Below are 17,971 nucleotides of genomic sequence, written 5' to 3'. Positions count from 1 at the left end.
TCAGGAATATGATGCTTTCATGTGGCATGCATGCAGGGGCACTGTTCAACACAAAAGCAAGGGCACCAAAGTAACTTACTATGAATGACGTGGCACTCCCTCTCCTCAGCTCAACTTTCTCTTCATCTTTGGAGAGAACCGAAATTCACTCTCATTTCTCTTTCCTTCCATCCTCACCCGCAACAATTCATGGATCCAAATGGGGTGGTGTTGTGACTTCCGTCGTCGACAACAGGACCACCCCTGGAAGCAAACAAGCCCTTAGGGAAGGAATGAAAATGTGTGTCAGAGTCATGGTTTTGTGAAATATCAGATGTGTCGCTTGATACTTAATAGTTTGTGTTAGAAGAAACATGTTTTTTTAGTAATGTGTTTGGATTGTTCTTCATGCACCTCTATAACTTTTTTAGACACCCAATAGGTCATTCGGAAAGACCATTTTTTTGGATTCTACATTTGGAAATGTTATTTTTTTCTATTTATACCTCTCAATACCTTCCAAATTTTAAAATCTAAAATAATTTATTTTTTTAAAAAAATCATCAAGGATTACAAAATTCATAAGGTAATAATTTTGTACAATTTGTAATATCTCTTACTATAATATGTATTTCAGTTTTTACAATATGAAAATATATATCTTCCATATTGTACAATATAGAATATAATTTTAAAATATATTTTGAAATGTACAATCCTTAGGGTATTTTTTGGATTTGGAATTATTAAAATACATATTATAGTAATGGGTGTTATGAATTTTACAATTTGATATAAAAAAAAGTTAAAAAAATGAACAAACAAAAAATGAACAATTACAAAACTTATATCAACCACCGACTTACCAACAATCACCAAATAACATCAGTGACCACACCCAACACCACTTGAAAAGAAAGAAAAAGTCATCAAACTCTCCACTAAAATAGTCATAAGGATAGGGTTGAAATTGAAAAAAAAAAATAGAGATATAAGAAGGAAGTATGGAGGTGCAGGAACAATTTGCCCTGTGTTTGTGGGCAATTCTGACCAACTTTTATGGGCTCAATCTATTTAGTCACAATTGCTTCTTCCACCCAATAAATTTATATATGCATCCAATATCTTATGCGAAATTATCAAAATATTTTTTTAGTTTTTAAATAGACGTGAGTTACAACTCAAAATATATTTTAGTTTTGATAATCCAGAATACATTTTTGGATTTGATTTTCTTTAAGTACTTTTTTGAATTTCGAAATCTCTTTTTTCACATTTTCTTTTTTGGATTTTTTTTTTAAAATATATTTTTTTTTATTCCAATACTTTTTCTTCAAGAATGAAATTTTGTTTTTTCAATTTTATTTTTAAAATAAAAAAAATGTATTTTTTAATCGTGAATTTTCAATTACAGAATGAGAAAGAATTTTAGAATTTCAAATGTGAATTAGTACGTGAGCTAAAAAAGTCTTATCTTTAGGATATGTTAGTTTTAAATAATAATTAGATGATATTGCAACACTTAGTATGTGATGTGCTTATACTTATGTTTATGTTAGTTTATTCAAAAGTTATCATTTATTGGACCTCCATATTTCAAAAATATGTAAGGAAAACATTAAATGCTTTGATGGAGGATATTGGATTCTCTGTAGTTATGATGACATGTTATATAAAGATTGTCATTTACTTCCATAAAACATCGAGTCATTGAGTCTCACATCTATGCAACATATATGTGAAGAAAAAAAAAATTCTAAATTCTTCATAGAATATTAAGTAATGATTATCTAAGTTACTTAAAGAACTTTCATTAATTTCATATTTATAACTAATGTTTTGTCTTTTTAATATACCAAGTGAAACTTGCTAATTTTTAGAGGTGTTAGGTTAACATATACTTTTAATGTACAATATCCTTGTTTTTTATTCTTCTATAAAAGTTGCTTAAATAATGTTTTTTTTCTTTTTTTTTATATGCCTTTGTTCTACTCCTATATGAAAATTTTAATTATTCAAAATATTTCCTTGACAATTTTTATATATTGCACCATCTTCTTAATTTTTTAAAAATACAACATTGCTTATCTTTATAAGTTATTACAAACATTAACAAAATAAAAAAAATGTATAATCTCAAAAAATACAATCGCATAAGTGTAATTTATTTTAATTTGTAATTATTTGTGTAATTTGTTTCTTCAATTATTCACCGCGTCATATATTTTTGTGATATAAACATGTATTTTAAGAAAAAAAAAATAGTTTCATTAAAATATTGTAGCTGAATTTTTTCATGATTTTTTAAAGATGTGTCAATATATTAAATAGTTATATCTATGTAAAAATTTGTTTATTTAACCAAAGGGTTAAATACAAGTTATTATTGAATTAAGCCCAATGTAGTTCTACCATTGGAGTTAAATCTTTGGAAAAATATATAATCTCTAATGGAACTTTATTTATCTCAGTCAAATTAAATTAATCTAAACTCGGATAAATTATGTCCATAAAAAATAAACACTTATTCATTTAGATACTTTGATAGATTTTGGTATGAATCATTACACCCTTTAAATTCTACACACTGCATCAATGTTCTACATAATTTATCTTAATTTTGTAATCTTTTACAAATACTATCTTAATTTTAATGCTTTCCCTTTTTTACTATGACAACACATTATGATTTTCACCATTTTTTATTTTATACATTTTATTCCCTTTAATCATAATATTTTTAACTTAAGGTTACCAATCCTTTCCTTACATGGTTGAATATTCTAGATGTCATTATTTTGGAAAATATTTTGTGAACATTCTTAAGGTAGTATATATTTGATCTTCTTTAACAAATTAAATGAATATTAAATACTCTCAAACATATACACACACCTTCTTTTCTTAGGTGATTATAAAAGGGATTTTTTTTTTAAACTGAGTCCGTACGACCGAGATCATGTCTCGAACTTGATCATTACGCCGACTGACACCACAAATCCAATTACGCTTAAGCAAAGTTAGTGAGACTAATCAGCAATAAAGAGATATAAAGAGATATGTAATGCAATTCTAAACATGACTCGGTTCCCTAATCTGGCTCAATAAGAAAGGTCTACCAAAATAATATAAATAACACAAATTTCAAGAACCAGGTACATCATTACACAGTACTCAGGAATCGAGTGCTGAATACTAAATTTGACTTGAGCGTTGGAGTGCCTTCTGCAGGTACCATCCAGGTCGAGACTATGTGAAGACCGAGGAGTATAACGAACAGAGGAGAGGAAGGAGTTTGTAGGGAGTGGAATTGAAGGGCAATCTGATCGACTGACCAAGGAAGAAGAGGAACAACTTCAATCGTTCTCTAAACCTCAACCCGAGTTAAGTTGCAAGATGGCTCTCTTACCTTGCATATACTGTATATATGCTTGAAAATATTGGATTATAATATTAAGTTAAAAGTTTAATCTTTAATTCAATTTGTTCTACCTTTTGTTATTGAAACAAAGAAAATGATGGAGAATAAGAGAGAGAATGAAAACAAGTTAGAAGAGAAAAAAAAATATAGAGGTGAATATAAGAAAAAGAAGGCTCCATAATAAACAAATTGTGGTTAGAAAAATCACATGAAAGAAGAAATCACAAAACTAATATATGTGATGAAAATTTGTCCTACTTTAAAAAAATTGCCAATATATTTTTAAAATAATAAATTTATTATAAGTAACAAATTGATTAGATGACAATATACAACTATTACACCATCCATAAATTTTGATTATATAAAAATAAATATTTTTTTAGAATCTTGTTATCTATGAGTAAATACGTATTGTAGATTTTTTTTATTTTTTAATTTTTAATTTTCATATAACAATATAACTTGGAAAACAACATTCATTCATAAAAAAACCTTTCTACACACATTCACGAACTAATTGACCAAGTCTGAATTTATTTTTTTTGTTAAAACAGCCAAGCTTTTGGGCATACAAGCAAATTTATTTGAATAAATCTTGAACATAGTTTACATGATTTACAAATCTAAAAGAAATAACAGTGCTAAAACAAGAGTTATTGCAATCACAATGAATGTCAATTGGCAGTCTAATGCTAACAATGTTGAACCCAGTTTGTCCACATATATACAACCTATTACAAGCAACTTGATTCCTAGTTTCCTGGTGCATGGTCGTTCATGTCACTAGCAGGCTGGATGATATCCATTTTATAATGCGTTAATTATAGCAGAATTCAATGTAAGGATTTTGAAAAACAGTATCTAAGCTGTTAATTATTAATTTCTATGAAATTTTGAAGGAAAGTCAAATACGGTACTGTCCGAGAATGAAACCTAAGAAAGTACTTCACATTTAAAATTCAATGAGATTGCATAGCAGAATAGACAAGACTAACAAGAACCCTACCGCTCTTTCTTTTCTTCATCAACAAGCAAACAACGAAGGCGAGAGGTTATGTTTGCAAAGAATGCTGTTATGAACATGATAATATGTATCCAATTTAAGTTTTTTCTAAGATCTGTGTAGCCTAAAGATAAGAAAAATGGCCTTCAACATAATCTGTCATGTCAACCTGTAAATCAAAATAACCATTTTAGCAAAATGTCCAGATTTAGTAAATTATGAATGGCAAGCAAAATATTCAAAATAGTACGAAATATGATAGACTTACAATTAGGAGGATCCCAGGAAAATTGAATGGTTGGATTCCAGCTAATCTTAGAGAAAGTAGACTGCATAAAAAATAATACGTAAAATTTTACTTTCTAGTCGACCAAAAGTAGCCCTTCTAAAACTAATATATTAAAAAATGAGACTATCAAAATAATTTTCTTAGCCTAAAACACACCTCAACTTCTGAACTCTTTGATGTATGCTTCCCAGATATCTTTTGATATTGATGGTCCACATCGGCTTGCTTAGTTGGTTCATCTGGTGTTGTGGTTTTTAATGGAAAGTGTAAATCACCTGAGGAGCTCAGTGCGTCACCTTTACCTGCTGCATCAAGCATTGGGCTAAGCCCATCTGCAAAACTAAGACAATCAGTTATAGAACCGTCAGTCAACTCCTCACCACATTTCATGATCGAAGTGGGAGATTCCAGGCCACCACCACGCGACTCCATTGCCTCCACTTCAGCCAACAGATCTGAAACTGACTCATCCAAATCATTTGGTTCGCCAAAGATTGAAAGCCATGTAGATAGGTTACAAACTGGATTAGTTACACTAGGGCAACTCCAGTTCTGACCAGAAGACTGCCCTGAATTATCCTCACTGTCTGATTGTTTCTGATAAGTTTGTCCACTATTACTTTGACCATCAAAAATTCTGTTCAAGTCAAAATTTCCATTATCTTCAGACTTCACCTCTATCTTATGAACTTCCTCTAATTTATCAGAGGGATTCTCTTCGAGTTTTTCACAAAATGCAGTTGAAGGTAGTGAAGGATGTAAATGAGGACGGTCCTCACATTTGGGTGACTCCTCCCTCCTTTCAGAATTTCCACTTTGCCCCTCATTATTATTCCCATCTGCTTGTATAGTCCAACCCGGAGACTGAGAGTGCCAACCATTGCTCTTAACAGATTCATCTTTACCATTAGATTGTGTACAGGTATCAACCAATTTTTGCTCCCCACACTGCTCAACAATTTGGTGATTAGCAGAATTTCCGTTTGTTGTCACATTGTGCTCACCACCACCATCCTGACTACTTTCTTTATTTTCCAATGTACTATTGGTCTCCAAAGACAGCTTCTGGCTGTCGTATGTCAATGACACAAGTTTTGAGCACTTCCCACTCAGCACATCAATTAACAATGCAGCATTATCTTGTGTCTCATCTATCCTCCATATTCTGAGATCTACCGGAAAATATCCACTCACATTCCACGTATAAAGCTGCAATAAAGAGAAAGGTCCTTGAACCTTCCCGGTTGGATCCTGATAATGCCATAATTTATCATTCGCAATATTGCCAATTGGCAGCTCCGTCTTTGGAGAGAGAAATAGTGATGAAACACCTGCTGCAACACCTGATACTTCTAATCTCGCAACCCCTGCATTAGTGATATCATTATCTTCTGTTTCAATTTGGTTCTGTATTATACATATATTCACAGTTGGCACACAGGTAGTGAGCAAGTTTTCTGTACTGCATCTAACATCATTCGGAAACCATTCCAATTATATCTGTTTATCATGTCTTATAGTCTTGTTTTTCAAATTAAGTGAGTCTATTTCTATGTGAACCTAAAATGATAAAGTTAATGGCAAGTTTGAACCTTAAAACATAAGGTACATTCTGGAACAAGTACCTTTGCATGGATTTTTAGCTTCAAGGATCTCATCAATGGTCAAAGATAGCTTCTCCTTCAAATATGTCCAATAAACCTTGAAAAGATACTCCCAGCTGCTCTTGTCATCAAAATCCACTTCAGACTATAAAAACAACACAAGGAACAAACAAAAAAACTATAAGAACAAGTAGCATCAAACAAACTGCTTCCCCATCCCTGACACAGAGTAGAGGCTGTGCATGCATATATATATATATATATATATATATATATATATATATATATATATATATATATATATATATTATGAAAGATTAACATACCACTGCCTTATCACCCTGAGCACAATTCTCTACCAGCATTATGGTCCTCTTGCATATTCCGCATAAGCCTTTATTTTCCCTGACAGAGACAAAATCTGCCCTTTTTGTACACCCCTTGCACAAAGAATATGTACAAGTATAGCACATATAATGCGACCCCTTCCCACAAAGGCTACATATGTGCCAACCTGAGTAGTGGAAAAAATGAATGTTTATTAAAGGAAAGATTTTAATACATGCTAAAATATTAAAACCCAAAACAAAGAAAGAGGATTGACTTCTCAAAAATGATAAGTAAATGTCCACTTATTGGAAAATGTAATAATTGTTAAACTCCTTAATGGGCAACAATAAGTTGATATCATTGAATAACATTGAGCTTGTTCTCTATAATCGAGGAAATTTATTCAAATCTTCTAAACAAAAACACAGAAAAGAAGAGAATGCACAGGAAAATATATGCTACTACATTAAGTTATCTATGCAATAGGAGTAAATGTCACTTGTACATGCATTTCCCCCTCCAAAGAAACGTTCCCATGACACAATTTTGTCACCAGTACACCAACACTATATTTAACTATAATTTTCAAAAGTTCAAATTCAGATTTCATTCATTTACAACAATCAGATTGCATTTAAGGGATGAAACGTAAATGCAAGGTATTAAAACTTTTCAGTTTCAAAAATTTGAATTAATAGAAATATCCCTTCTCATATGATAAAAATGTACAAGATTCTGCAACTCCATACTTTAATTAAAACTCCTCAGTTTACAATAATTACTGAACATAGAAAACACACTATATGCAAGTACAACCAACCATAGATATTATTCCTTCAGTTTCAGCAGTATAAAGTATCCACTTGCATGCCAGTTAGGGTATTCAAGCAAAACAGCACACATATACACGAAAAGAATGAACACAGTCTTAGAACAGAATACCGCAATTCCATTTGGCCTTTGAGCGAAAAAACGCCTCGTCCCGCTTAATACACGAGGGATGATACGCTTTAGGGCATCCCCTGGAGAGAGAGAGAGAGAGAGTGAGATGCATGAATCTTCCAATGATTACAACTGAGTAAAAACCCCTTACTTACAGTATTAAACCCAAACTGAAACTGAATTTACAAAGTGAATATCAATTATCGCAAAATCGAGAAATCAATCACAAACAGGACGAAGCGGTGACGACTCACCGGCGATCGCAGAGAACGAGGCTTCCACCGTCGAAGCATATGAAACAAACATCCTCCTCGTCTTTTTTATGCTTAGTCGGCGGTGCCGTGGTTTTCAGAACACGGTTTCCCTTGGCCGGACGACCACGCTTCCGCTTCAAAACGGTGACGCAACAACCGTCGTTTGCCTCAGCCATGTCAACGTTGCGAACCTCCGTGACATATGACTTCTCAATATCCCCTCCATGAACCTCCACCGCGGGTTGCGGCTTGGGCTGTAGCTGCGGTTCCATAGAAGAATCGAATCAAAGAGAGAATCGATGCGAAGAGAATCAATCAAGCATATGGAAACATGAATTGGAGCGAGCGGACTTCGAGAGAGAGAAACCCTAAACGGAGGAATTGGGAATTGAGATTTAGGCCTCTGGTCGGTCTGATATAGTGAGTGGGCACACGGAATTGGAGTTGAAAAATGGACTTGGTGCAGATGTAGGGGGACTTGTTTGTTTCCTCCTTCTTTCTTCTTTCCTTTTTTATTTATTTTTTTTCCTTAGGGAAAACAAATCATTTTTTTGCCTTTTCGCTTTTACCTTTCATGACTATGCATTAAATTAATATTTTTTATGCTTTGGTTCATATTATTTATTCTTATTAATTAATTACTAATAAGTGTTTAAATTTGATGGCTGATAATCCATGAAGATTGTGAATGAATGGACAAAAGCGACTCTTACGTCTGTCCGATTCTGCGTTTCTCGAACAGCACGTGGTTAGTTGTTACCGAGGAAACGCCACTCATTGTGGGTGGGCCCTACTCGCTATTATGTTCAACGCTAAAAACATGATCCAAATGGACCAACTCCTATTCTTCTTTCGCCATATACCACTACCCTACACATGTATCAACATATTATTATTATATTATTCATTCACATTCTAACTATAATAACAGTATTTACTTTCTCACTCTTTTTTTTATGCTTTTCTAATTTTCGTTTTAAGAAATATTTTATTCAAATTCTTCTTTCTATTATTCAAAATTTATTGTTGGTTATAAATATTATTCTATCTAACAGTAACTTCCAATCATATTAATTTTTTTTATATTTTAAGTAAGAATTAATTGAGACGACAAATTAATGTGTTAATTGATGCCTTACTTTTTAAGTGTGCAATTTATTTTTGAACAGGAATTTAATTTTCAAAATTCATGACAATTTATTTTTCATCTTATTGATTCTTTTTTTTTATCTAAGTCTGTTAATTTTGGTAACTCCTCCGAGTCTCGTTGTCAATTCAGGGGCTCCGACAAGGACTAGACCGGAGGAGAATCGTCCCCGGTCCGGTTCACGGATCAAACCGATTTCACAGTGACAATCTACTTATGGTTCACCCTAGCCATTGCCTACTATATATTTTGAGCATAACCTCAAAATTTTCTTATATAAATGAATGTGTTAACTGATGCATTAACGATAATTTAAAGTTTTTCAAAATATCAACTAAAAAAACATAACAGTTTTTCTAAATCTTCCATTTAAATGTTTAATAATAAACAATATATATTTTGATTGAGATTAATAAGTTGTCAAAATACACGAAGTTAAACTAAAACACAACAGAATTATCTTAATTAGAATTAGAATTTTAAAACATTCAAAATAGTAGAAAGTGTATATTTTTTATGCGGGTGGATAATGTGGTTGGTTTTTAAATTTATCTTCTTTAAGGCAATTTCGTACTTTGTGAATCTTGTGTTGTTTTGCTTTTGGAGTGAATTTTGAATTAAACATTAGGTTAGATAATTGAGAATGTTTTTTGTTGATTCTGGTTTATATAAATTATTTTGATGTGAATTAATTATTAAAATATTTTTTAATGAGATATTAAATTATTAGTTTGATTGGACAACAACATATTTGTTTGAGTTGCAATTGAAATAAAAAGGATTGTTTTTTTAAGTTAGTTTTTGTTTTGATTTATTTCTTTAGGTTTTAGTTTTAAACATATATTGCTTAAGCACTTAATTGGTTTGAGATGAAGTTTAGTTGTTCAAGTATTATTTTTTAGTGTTTTTAGCAAGAAAAAGAAATCATATTCATTATCTCCTTTAAACTAATAAACTAATGTCACTAAAAAAAACTACTTAAAAACTTAATTGAAAATTTAAAAGTTCAGATTGTTTTGATTGCTGAGTTTTATGGAATTATATATATATATTATGAAGGAAGCTCACGAGTCTTACTAATATATGGCTTGAATGTGATTATGCCTTTGTTAGTGGTGCATTTAATGTTAGGACTAAGACTCTGTGGATACTTCGTAATTGCTGGAACACTTGTCTTAATTATTGTGGAAAAATAAGGTTTAAGTTATTCATATTTTTCGTGAGAGGAATGCATGTGTGAATAAGTTGACTAACTTAGAATTTATTCATAGAGACTCATAATAGGCTTTAATCTAGTCTAATCTTAAACCTTTTTATGAACATGTATAGTCTACCTCTGTATCATTTTTGTTAATATATGAATTTTGGTCTAACTTCCCAATTTTTTTTTTTGTATTTTCTTTCCTTTCCTTTTTTTTCTTTTAATAATAATTTTTCATGTGATAATAGATGATTGTTGTTATTTGAGGTGTCTAAGTAAAATGTCAAGTTGTGTAATGATGTATAATATGAAAACTTTATATAAAAAAACAAATGTGTTTGGCCTTAAGTCACACTAATCATAATTTTGTTTTTAAAAAATATATTGATTAGTTAAAAAAAAGTTGGTGTATCTTTAAACTCTTCAGCAACAATAGACTTTTGTATATAGTAAAACTCACAATTAAGGACTATAAGGTGTAAATATCTTCGGTTGGTTTTTGAACTCTTAATGATATATTATACTTAGATATTACTATATTGAATTTCATATCACTTGTGAGTTCAGATTAAAAATATTTGTTATATATTATCTTCTCTTAATTCACATATATGTTTTTAAAGGACAGAATTCACCAAATTTCAAAACGAAGTAAATACATCTCAAACCAAAGTAAATACTACTTAAAAAAATTGATTTATTTAGAAAATTCGTGAACTAGTGTTCATGTGTTATTTTATATATAAAATATATGATAGTATGCTGCAAATTATTTCTAAGAATTTGTCATTATATTAAACAATTTAATAAAAAATATGTTTTTTTCAATAAAATTTCATTTTAACTTTAATAAGTAAAGTTATAACTTCATCAAAATTGTAGAAAAATCATTAGAAGAATATTATTTTTAAAATATTAATTTTAAAAGGTAATTCTAAAGCAACCAACCTTGATCAATATCTGTTTCTCTTTTGAATAGGAACATATTAATAATAAATAAAATATTTTGAAAGTCATATTTACTTTTAAAGTCCACCACTTAAATTTTTTATGGTATCATTGTTCAATTAAAATTATAATAAAACTTAGTTATAAAAACTGTGAATTAATTCATTTAATAATTATTTATAGTCTCATTAGTTCGTTTTATTTTAAATAAAAAAATTTATTTCTAATTTAAAAATATTATTAAGCCATAGCTAGTAAATAAAACTATTAATTTTATTGTATAAATAATATATGCATTGACAAAAAGAATCCAATTTTCTTATAAAACAGTACATTAATCGATGCATTATTTTTAATATGTATCGTTTCTCTTCAAACTCTTTTTACTTATAGCATAAATCTAATTTGTAATGTTGAAATTCACCATTGCTACTTTTTACTTATTTTCAAATATAATGAAATCATTGGTTTATTTAGAAGGAAAAAAAATAAAAAACTAAAGAGACAAGTAAAACTAAATAAACCGCTGCAAAATTATCCAGAATAGAATTTAAAAATGTTCACAATTGTCAATAGGAACATAACACTTTTTTTTTTCAAATTTACCATATTAAATGTTTGATGATAGATAATGCATATATTTAAAATATGATTAATAACAATGATTCACCTAAATAATATGAATAAAATAATATCTGATAAAAAATAACAAAATGATAATTCCTGTTAATTAAAAGTAACACTAAAAGCATTTAAAATACAATGCCTAAACTTTACTATTAAAAATAAAGTTTTATTCATAATAACTTAAGTAATTATGAAAATAAAATTGTTAACAAAAATTAACATAAAACATTGTCTCTTTAGGCATTGTGTTGTCATTTTTTAAAACTATTTTCTCCCTCTGAACAAAACTACAAAACTTGGTTTGGGTTTGGGTATCCTCTTGTGCTGCATCAGTATTGCATTGTCAAAAAGGTCGACTTCGTGCTTTCCTTTCATACAAACTTTTGCTTCTCTTTCCGTTATTTCATTTTGTCTCTATTATATATATATATATATATATATATATATATATATATATATCAATTCTCCATATGTATTTATCACTATATCTACACACATTTTTACTTACATTATAGGCAAAACAATACAAAAAAATGTACTACCATCTCATGTTATTTTTTATATTAATTTTTGTAATATTGTTTTAAATTAATTACATATATATATATACCTTTCTCCATGTTTTGCAGGTTTTGAATTGCTTTCAGAATTGATTCATGAAGGTAAATAGTACGAGAGTTTTTGTTATTTGAAAGTCATGCAAGGTCTATTGTTACTTTGTTCATTATCTCATTACTAATGTTAGAGTATATTAAATTCAAGGTTTCGACAAGTCCTTTACATTCACTAGCATTTTCCACAGTTTACATTATTAAAGGCAGCTATTTATTCAGAGCAATTTTCTGTTGTATGATGTTATGGTCCAAGCAATGTATTTATATAGAATAGAATAGGCCTTGGTGCTTTAAAAAACAATTTTTGAATTATTTATTTAGTATTCTTTGAGATATATTCATGAATTATTTATTGTGTCTGCTAAATATAACAAAACCATAATTTTTTAGTCTTGAGAACCCCAAATCTTGCTGGTATAGTTTACAATTCATTGCTATTTTTCACGACACAATAAAATTTCCCTTATGATCTAGTATTTATAATAAGAAAGTTGAGGGATGGTGAATACTCCATGTATTGCTTGGACGAATATGTTAAGAAAATTTATGGAAGAGAAAACATTTCTATTGTTTTTTTTTTACTTGAAAATATCTTGTTCATGATAGAGATGTGAGAGAAATGAGTATCAATTCAAACATGATTTGAAGTCTAAGGGGATATATGATCCAAGTAAAATGGAAGAAGAAATGACTACCAACTTCCTTAATAAAAGATATGATTTAGTACATTATTAATGTTTTAAAAAAAGATAGGTGTGTATATAACGTCATTAATATATTACCTAAAATAAAGCTTGAGATTAATAACATTTGATTACAACCCATAAGTAACATAAACAAAAGTTGTTATATACATGAGGATTTTCATTATATGGGTACCAAGAGTCTTCCATTCACGAGGTAATTTTATTTCTTTCAATAATATTTAATTTCAACTATATTACTTAGATAATTAAATATTATTAATTATTTCATAGTAGAAATATGATTAATTAAAGGAAGAAGAAAAAAAGGAGTGCAACTCTCACCCACTGCAAATTCTATTGATACTCAAACTTGAGAAGATGGGAGTATTGTGAATGAAAAGGCACGTCATATAATTATAAAAACTCATCTTATTAAAGCATAATATAAATTATTGACTGTATTTGATTAAGATTTTATATTACATAATTTTATTATTTTATTTTAAATGGGTTCATGCATGTAGAATGAATTAAAGAAGCAAGTGATACAAGCTAAAATTTTAGGAGATTCTCAAACCACACATGATTATACAAATTGGAAGAATGATATTTATTCAAAAGTGAAAGGATGTTGACAGAAGAGAAGATGATATTTGTGTTGTCTTGCCAAACTTCTACAACCTAAAAATTTGAAATACTTAAAAGTTTTATAGCAAACATATAATTTAAAAATTATAAAAAGTACTTGAATATCTTTTTTTTCTTCAAACACGATTTTCAGAGGAGATAAAAAGACTAATGATATTATTAAGAGGTAAAAACTCTAACAAATGCATTTGATCATTTATGAAATAAAAATATAAGAGAAATTTTGTGTGGAGTTGGGGAGTGAAAGCTTTAAAATAGCATGTCTTATTGTCTACATGAAGATGACGGAGAGACTTAGGCAAAGTCTATGAAGAAGGAGACATGGATAGTTGGTTTTATAAAGCTACACAATGTGAATTTGGTTCATGTAATTTGATTAGATTTTGGTAGAACAAGTGACAAGGAAATTCTAATCTTAAATCTAGATTTCTTATATTGTATTCTATTTCAGTTAACCAAGAGAGATCAATGGGGAAACTAGTCGTTTTTGTCAGATTCTAGTCGAAAGTGAAATCTACAATGGAGAATGACTATGTTGAATGAGAGAGAGAAGAACAATTGTTGAGCGAATTAATTTCAGGGAACTTGTATAAGGGAAAAATTGACAGATGAAAATGGATAAGTGAAGAAGATGACACTTATTATGTGAGGTCAACATATGTTGTATTACAAAACATAACCACTATTGGAAACAACAATATGTTTAAGGACTTTTGGGATGTGAAGACTTTACCTAATGTCCAAATTTTTGTATAGAGGGTGTTACTTAACAAAATACCTTCAAGACTTAATTTAGTTATAAGAGGGGTCCACATTAGTAATACCTTACGTTCGTTTTGCCAACTGTGCCAAGAATTTGTGCATCACATATTTCTAACATTCACATTAGCCCCTTAAGTCTCGAACACTTATTGCAGCTAAGTGGGAATCTAGTCAATTCAACATAATAATATGGGGAACCATTTTGAACAATTTCAACTTTTGTATTTGAACCAAAAAAACAAAAAAATTGGTGTGGAAAAGTGTGTGGATAACAATGATTTGGAGTATATGGAATCATAGAAATTTAGTAGTGTTTAAAGATGAAAGAGTAGACGAGGAAGAATTGTTCTATATAGCTTAGTTGAAGGCATGAGTATGGATGAAAATAAATTGACTATTGTCAATTTATCTTATTCTGGATAGCTTTTGTATCGAAATCAATGCCTTATATCATTCAAGTAGTTATCAATTTCTATGTGAAGGTATGTATCAAGATGTTGTGAGTTTTTATGTGAAGTTCTGTATCATGTTGTTGTGTTGTTGTACACAGTTTATCTGCATTTTATTCTCTGGATGCGTTCTTTACTTTTATTGAAACTCTTTGTGCCATTATTGTTCAACAATATATTTCTTATGTTGTATATGTATATTATAATACCGTTAACTCCTTGATCAAGTTGGGAAAGATTCTTGTAATCTTATAAAAAATGGATCATGGAAGAACAAAGGACTTCAACAATAACTGACACAACATTTCCACAAGTATCAACTCAAATACTAAGGGAGGCTAGTGAGGGTATGGTTCTCTAGAGGTTTGTAGTGGAAACAAACCTAATCAACATGAGACCACCATGAGTCTTTGGAGGACATATCCATTTTAGTCTAGCAAAACAAATTGCCATGCATGTGGTTACACTCTTGTATAATGGTTGTTGTCAAATAGGTTGTGTTTGAATTAAGAGATGTAGTCATAAAAAGACATTTTTTTTGCTATTTATTGGATTCTAAGTATTTGAATTTTTTGGGAATCAACATAGATAGCATATGCATCTATATCTTGATAACTTAAAATGTTGAGATATTCCTTAAATGTTCTAATTAATTTATTATTTTCTTTGTTGAGAAAAAAAGTGATATTTTATAAAGATATATATTTTGTGATGGTCATACTAATGTTGGAAGTGATTGTAAAAGTATTTTTGGGAACAACTAAAAAGGAAAATAGTTAAGTGATATTAATAATGGTAAGAAAAATAGTTTTAAGTCATGATTATTTTTTAGTTTCTCTAAAATCAATACTTTTAATGTGAATTAAATGGTGATTTTACTAGCTTATATATTGATGGACAATATCATGTATTTAATAGTGATGATAATTGGATATTTATTTTTAGTATTTCTAACATAGAAAGACATGAGATGCACTTGTAATGAACCTGAACTTTTTCAGCTCAGAACCATGTGATTACTATTCCTTATAGCATGTATTAGTACTCTTATAATTTGGTATGTTATTTTTATATCTGTTATTACCAATTTGATATTGACTTAAAATAAACTCTTGATTGATTAAGTCCTTTTCAATAAATATAATGATTGATTGGATTCACAATCTAAACAAGGTAATATATTTAAGTTTTATCTAATTCGAGTATCGTAGTTTAAAATTTTGAATAATAAATCGAGTAATAGTAATTAAATTGAAATTTGTAATGTTTTTCATTTTTAGATTATATGTGTAGATGTAATAATAATAATAATAATAATAATAATAATAATAATAATAATAATAATAATAATAATAATAATAATAATAATAATAATAATAATAATAATAATAATAATAATAATAATAATAATAGAAAACATAATGAATATGAATACATATGTTATAGAAATGGATAGTGTAGGTTAAAGTCCTGTACCAATACTTTATTCTTAAGTGTTTTAAGTTATGAGGTTCAGACACTCCTTTTAAATGGTGTGTCTGTGTCGGATATACGTATCGGACACTGACATTCGTATGATACTCGTAAGTTATGTAACACATACACTGACACAGATAATGATACGACACGGATACGGACACAGAGATACGTAAAATCTTTAAAATGTAGGACACAGAGACACAAATCTATATATTATATAATTATGAATTATATAATTTGACAATAAAGATTTATGTGCACAAATATGTTCCAGATTATTTTTTGGAGTGGAAATGTTTTTTTCATGACTAGTTCACAAAAATTTGTTTCTTATTTTTATAATCATAATAACAATTTATACAATAAATTTTGATTTTTTTAGAAAATTAATGTATTTTTCCTTTTTAAAATTGTGTTAGAACTGTACTAGAATTTTCAGAAATCTAACAAATACATTTTGAACACTTCAAGGATATGTGTCCTACAGGTGTCATACGAGTGTCGGTGTCCAATACAAGTATCGAACACCGACACCATTTAAGAGGAGTGTCCGAGCTTCATAGCTCGTAAGACACATATTTGTGAAGTGTCAATTCAAAAAATATTTGTTGAATTTTTGACAATTCTAGCATGATTTTAACACAATTTTAAAAAGGAGAAATACATTAATTTTCTAAAAACTCAAACTTATTGTATAAATTTTTAGTATGATTATAAAAATAAAGAATAAATCCTTTTAAACCAGTCATGAAACAACATTTTTCTGCTTAAAAAAAACTGAAACATACTTATGCACATGAATCTTTATTGTCAATTTATATAATTCATAATTATATAATATATAGATCCGTATATCCCGTGTGAGATTATATATATTTCAGTGTTTGTATAGTATTATGTCAATGTATGTGTTATGCTATTTTAAGTGCATATGTTATAATATCATTATTCAAATTACAAATGACATATCATAACGGTATATATATGTTAACAAATTTATTTTCACAACTATAATTTTTTTAATTATAAACTATATAATAATGCATAATATATTGTTAAATTTTATTCAAAAACTATATTAATATTGTATGTGAGTATATGTCAACATATTTTTCATCTACGGTTTTATACGTCTCTAAATGTCACATTTGTTGTGGTGTATCTATATACATCTCTGCAGTTTTAAATTAAGTACTGATAATAATAATTAAAATGCTAGAAAATTTATAATTTTTTACACAGTTATAACTCAACCCCATAAAACCGGCTTAATAGGGTGAGGTTTGCATCCACTTATATACTATGAAAGGCTCTCATCTCTAGTCGATGTGGGATTCCAACAATAGAATTTCTTTTTATAACTGTTTTCTCTACATAATTTTTTTATTCAATCTTTATTTAATATATTTCATTTTATTAGTATAATAAATTATTTTATCATTTCATATGAATTATTTAAAAAATAATTTTTTTAAAATTAATATTAATGTATTACTCTTATTTGTTCCCACACCAAATCTCACATATCAAATAAAATAACTTCTATTTTCAATCATTCTTTTCATTGTATCTCAAGCAACTATAT

At 28.8% G+C, this 17,971-nt stretch overlaps 1 protein-coding gene across 1 annotated transcript; it reads right to left on the bottom strand.

The window, feature by feature from the left end:
- Positions 1 to 4,330: 4,330 nt before the first annotated feature.
- LOC137810995 (uncharacterized) lies at positions 4,331 to 8,370 on the bottom strand. Its single transcript, XM_068612528.1, has 7 exons — positions 7,826 to 8,370; positions 7,572 to 7,651; positions 6,626 to 6,813; positions 6,321 to 6,444; positions 4,852 to 6,062; positions 4,675 to 4,735; positions 4,331 to 4,575 (listed from the first exon to the last, which is right to left on the bottom strand). Exons 1-7 carry the CDS (start codon positions 8,095 to 8,097, stop codon positions 4,571 to 4,573), a joined length of 1,941 nt encoding a protein of 646 aa, XP_068468629.1. The 5' UTR covers positions 8,098 to 8,370; the 3' UTR covers positions 4,331 to 4,570.
- Positions 8,371 to 17,971: the final 9,601 nt, after the last annotated feature.

This window comes from Phaseolus vulgaris, chromosome 2 (genome assembly GCF_000499845.2).
Source record: "Phaseolus vulgaris cultivar G19833 chromosome 2, P. vulgaris v2.0, whole genome shotgun sequence".
NCBI lineage: Eukaryota > Viridiplantae > Streptophyta > Magnoliopsida > Fabales > Fabaceae > Phaseolus > Phaseolus vulgaris.
This window is presented reverse-complemented; position numbering and strand designations above follow the sequence as displayed.

What these genes read in the sequence shown, in the direction of transcription:
- LOC137810995 (XM_068612528.1), bottom strand. Translation starts at nt 8,097, where the DNA reads ATGGAACCGCAGCTACAGCCCAAGCCGCAACCCGCGGTGGAGGTTCAT. An exon ending in AAAGGCCAAATGGAATTGCG is followed by an intron (nt 6,814 to 7,571) that starts GTATTCTGTTCT and finishes TCCACTACTCAG; the next exon opens with GTTGGCACATATGTAGCCTT. An exon ending in CAAAGAGTTCAGAAGTTGAG is followed by an intron (nt 4,736 to 4,851) that starts GTGTGTTTTAGG and finishes TTTTTTATGCAG; the next exon opens with TCTACTTTCTCTAAGATTAG.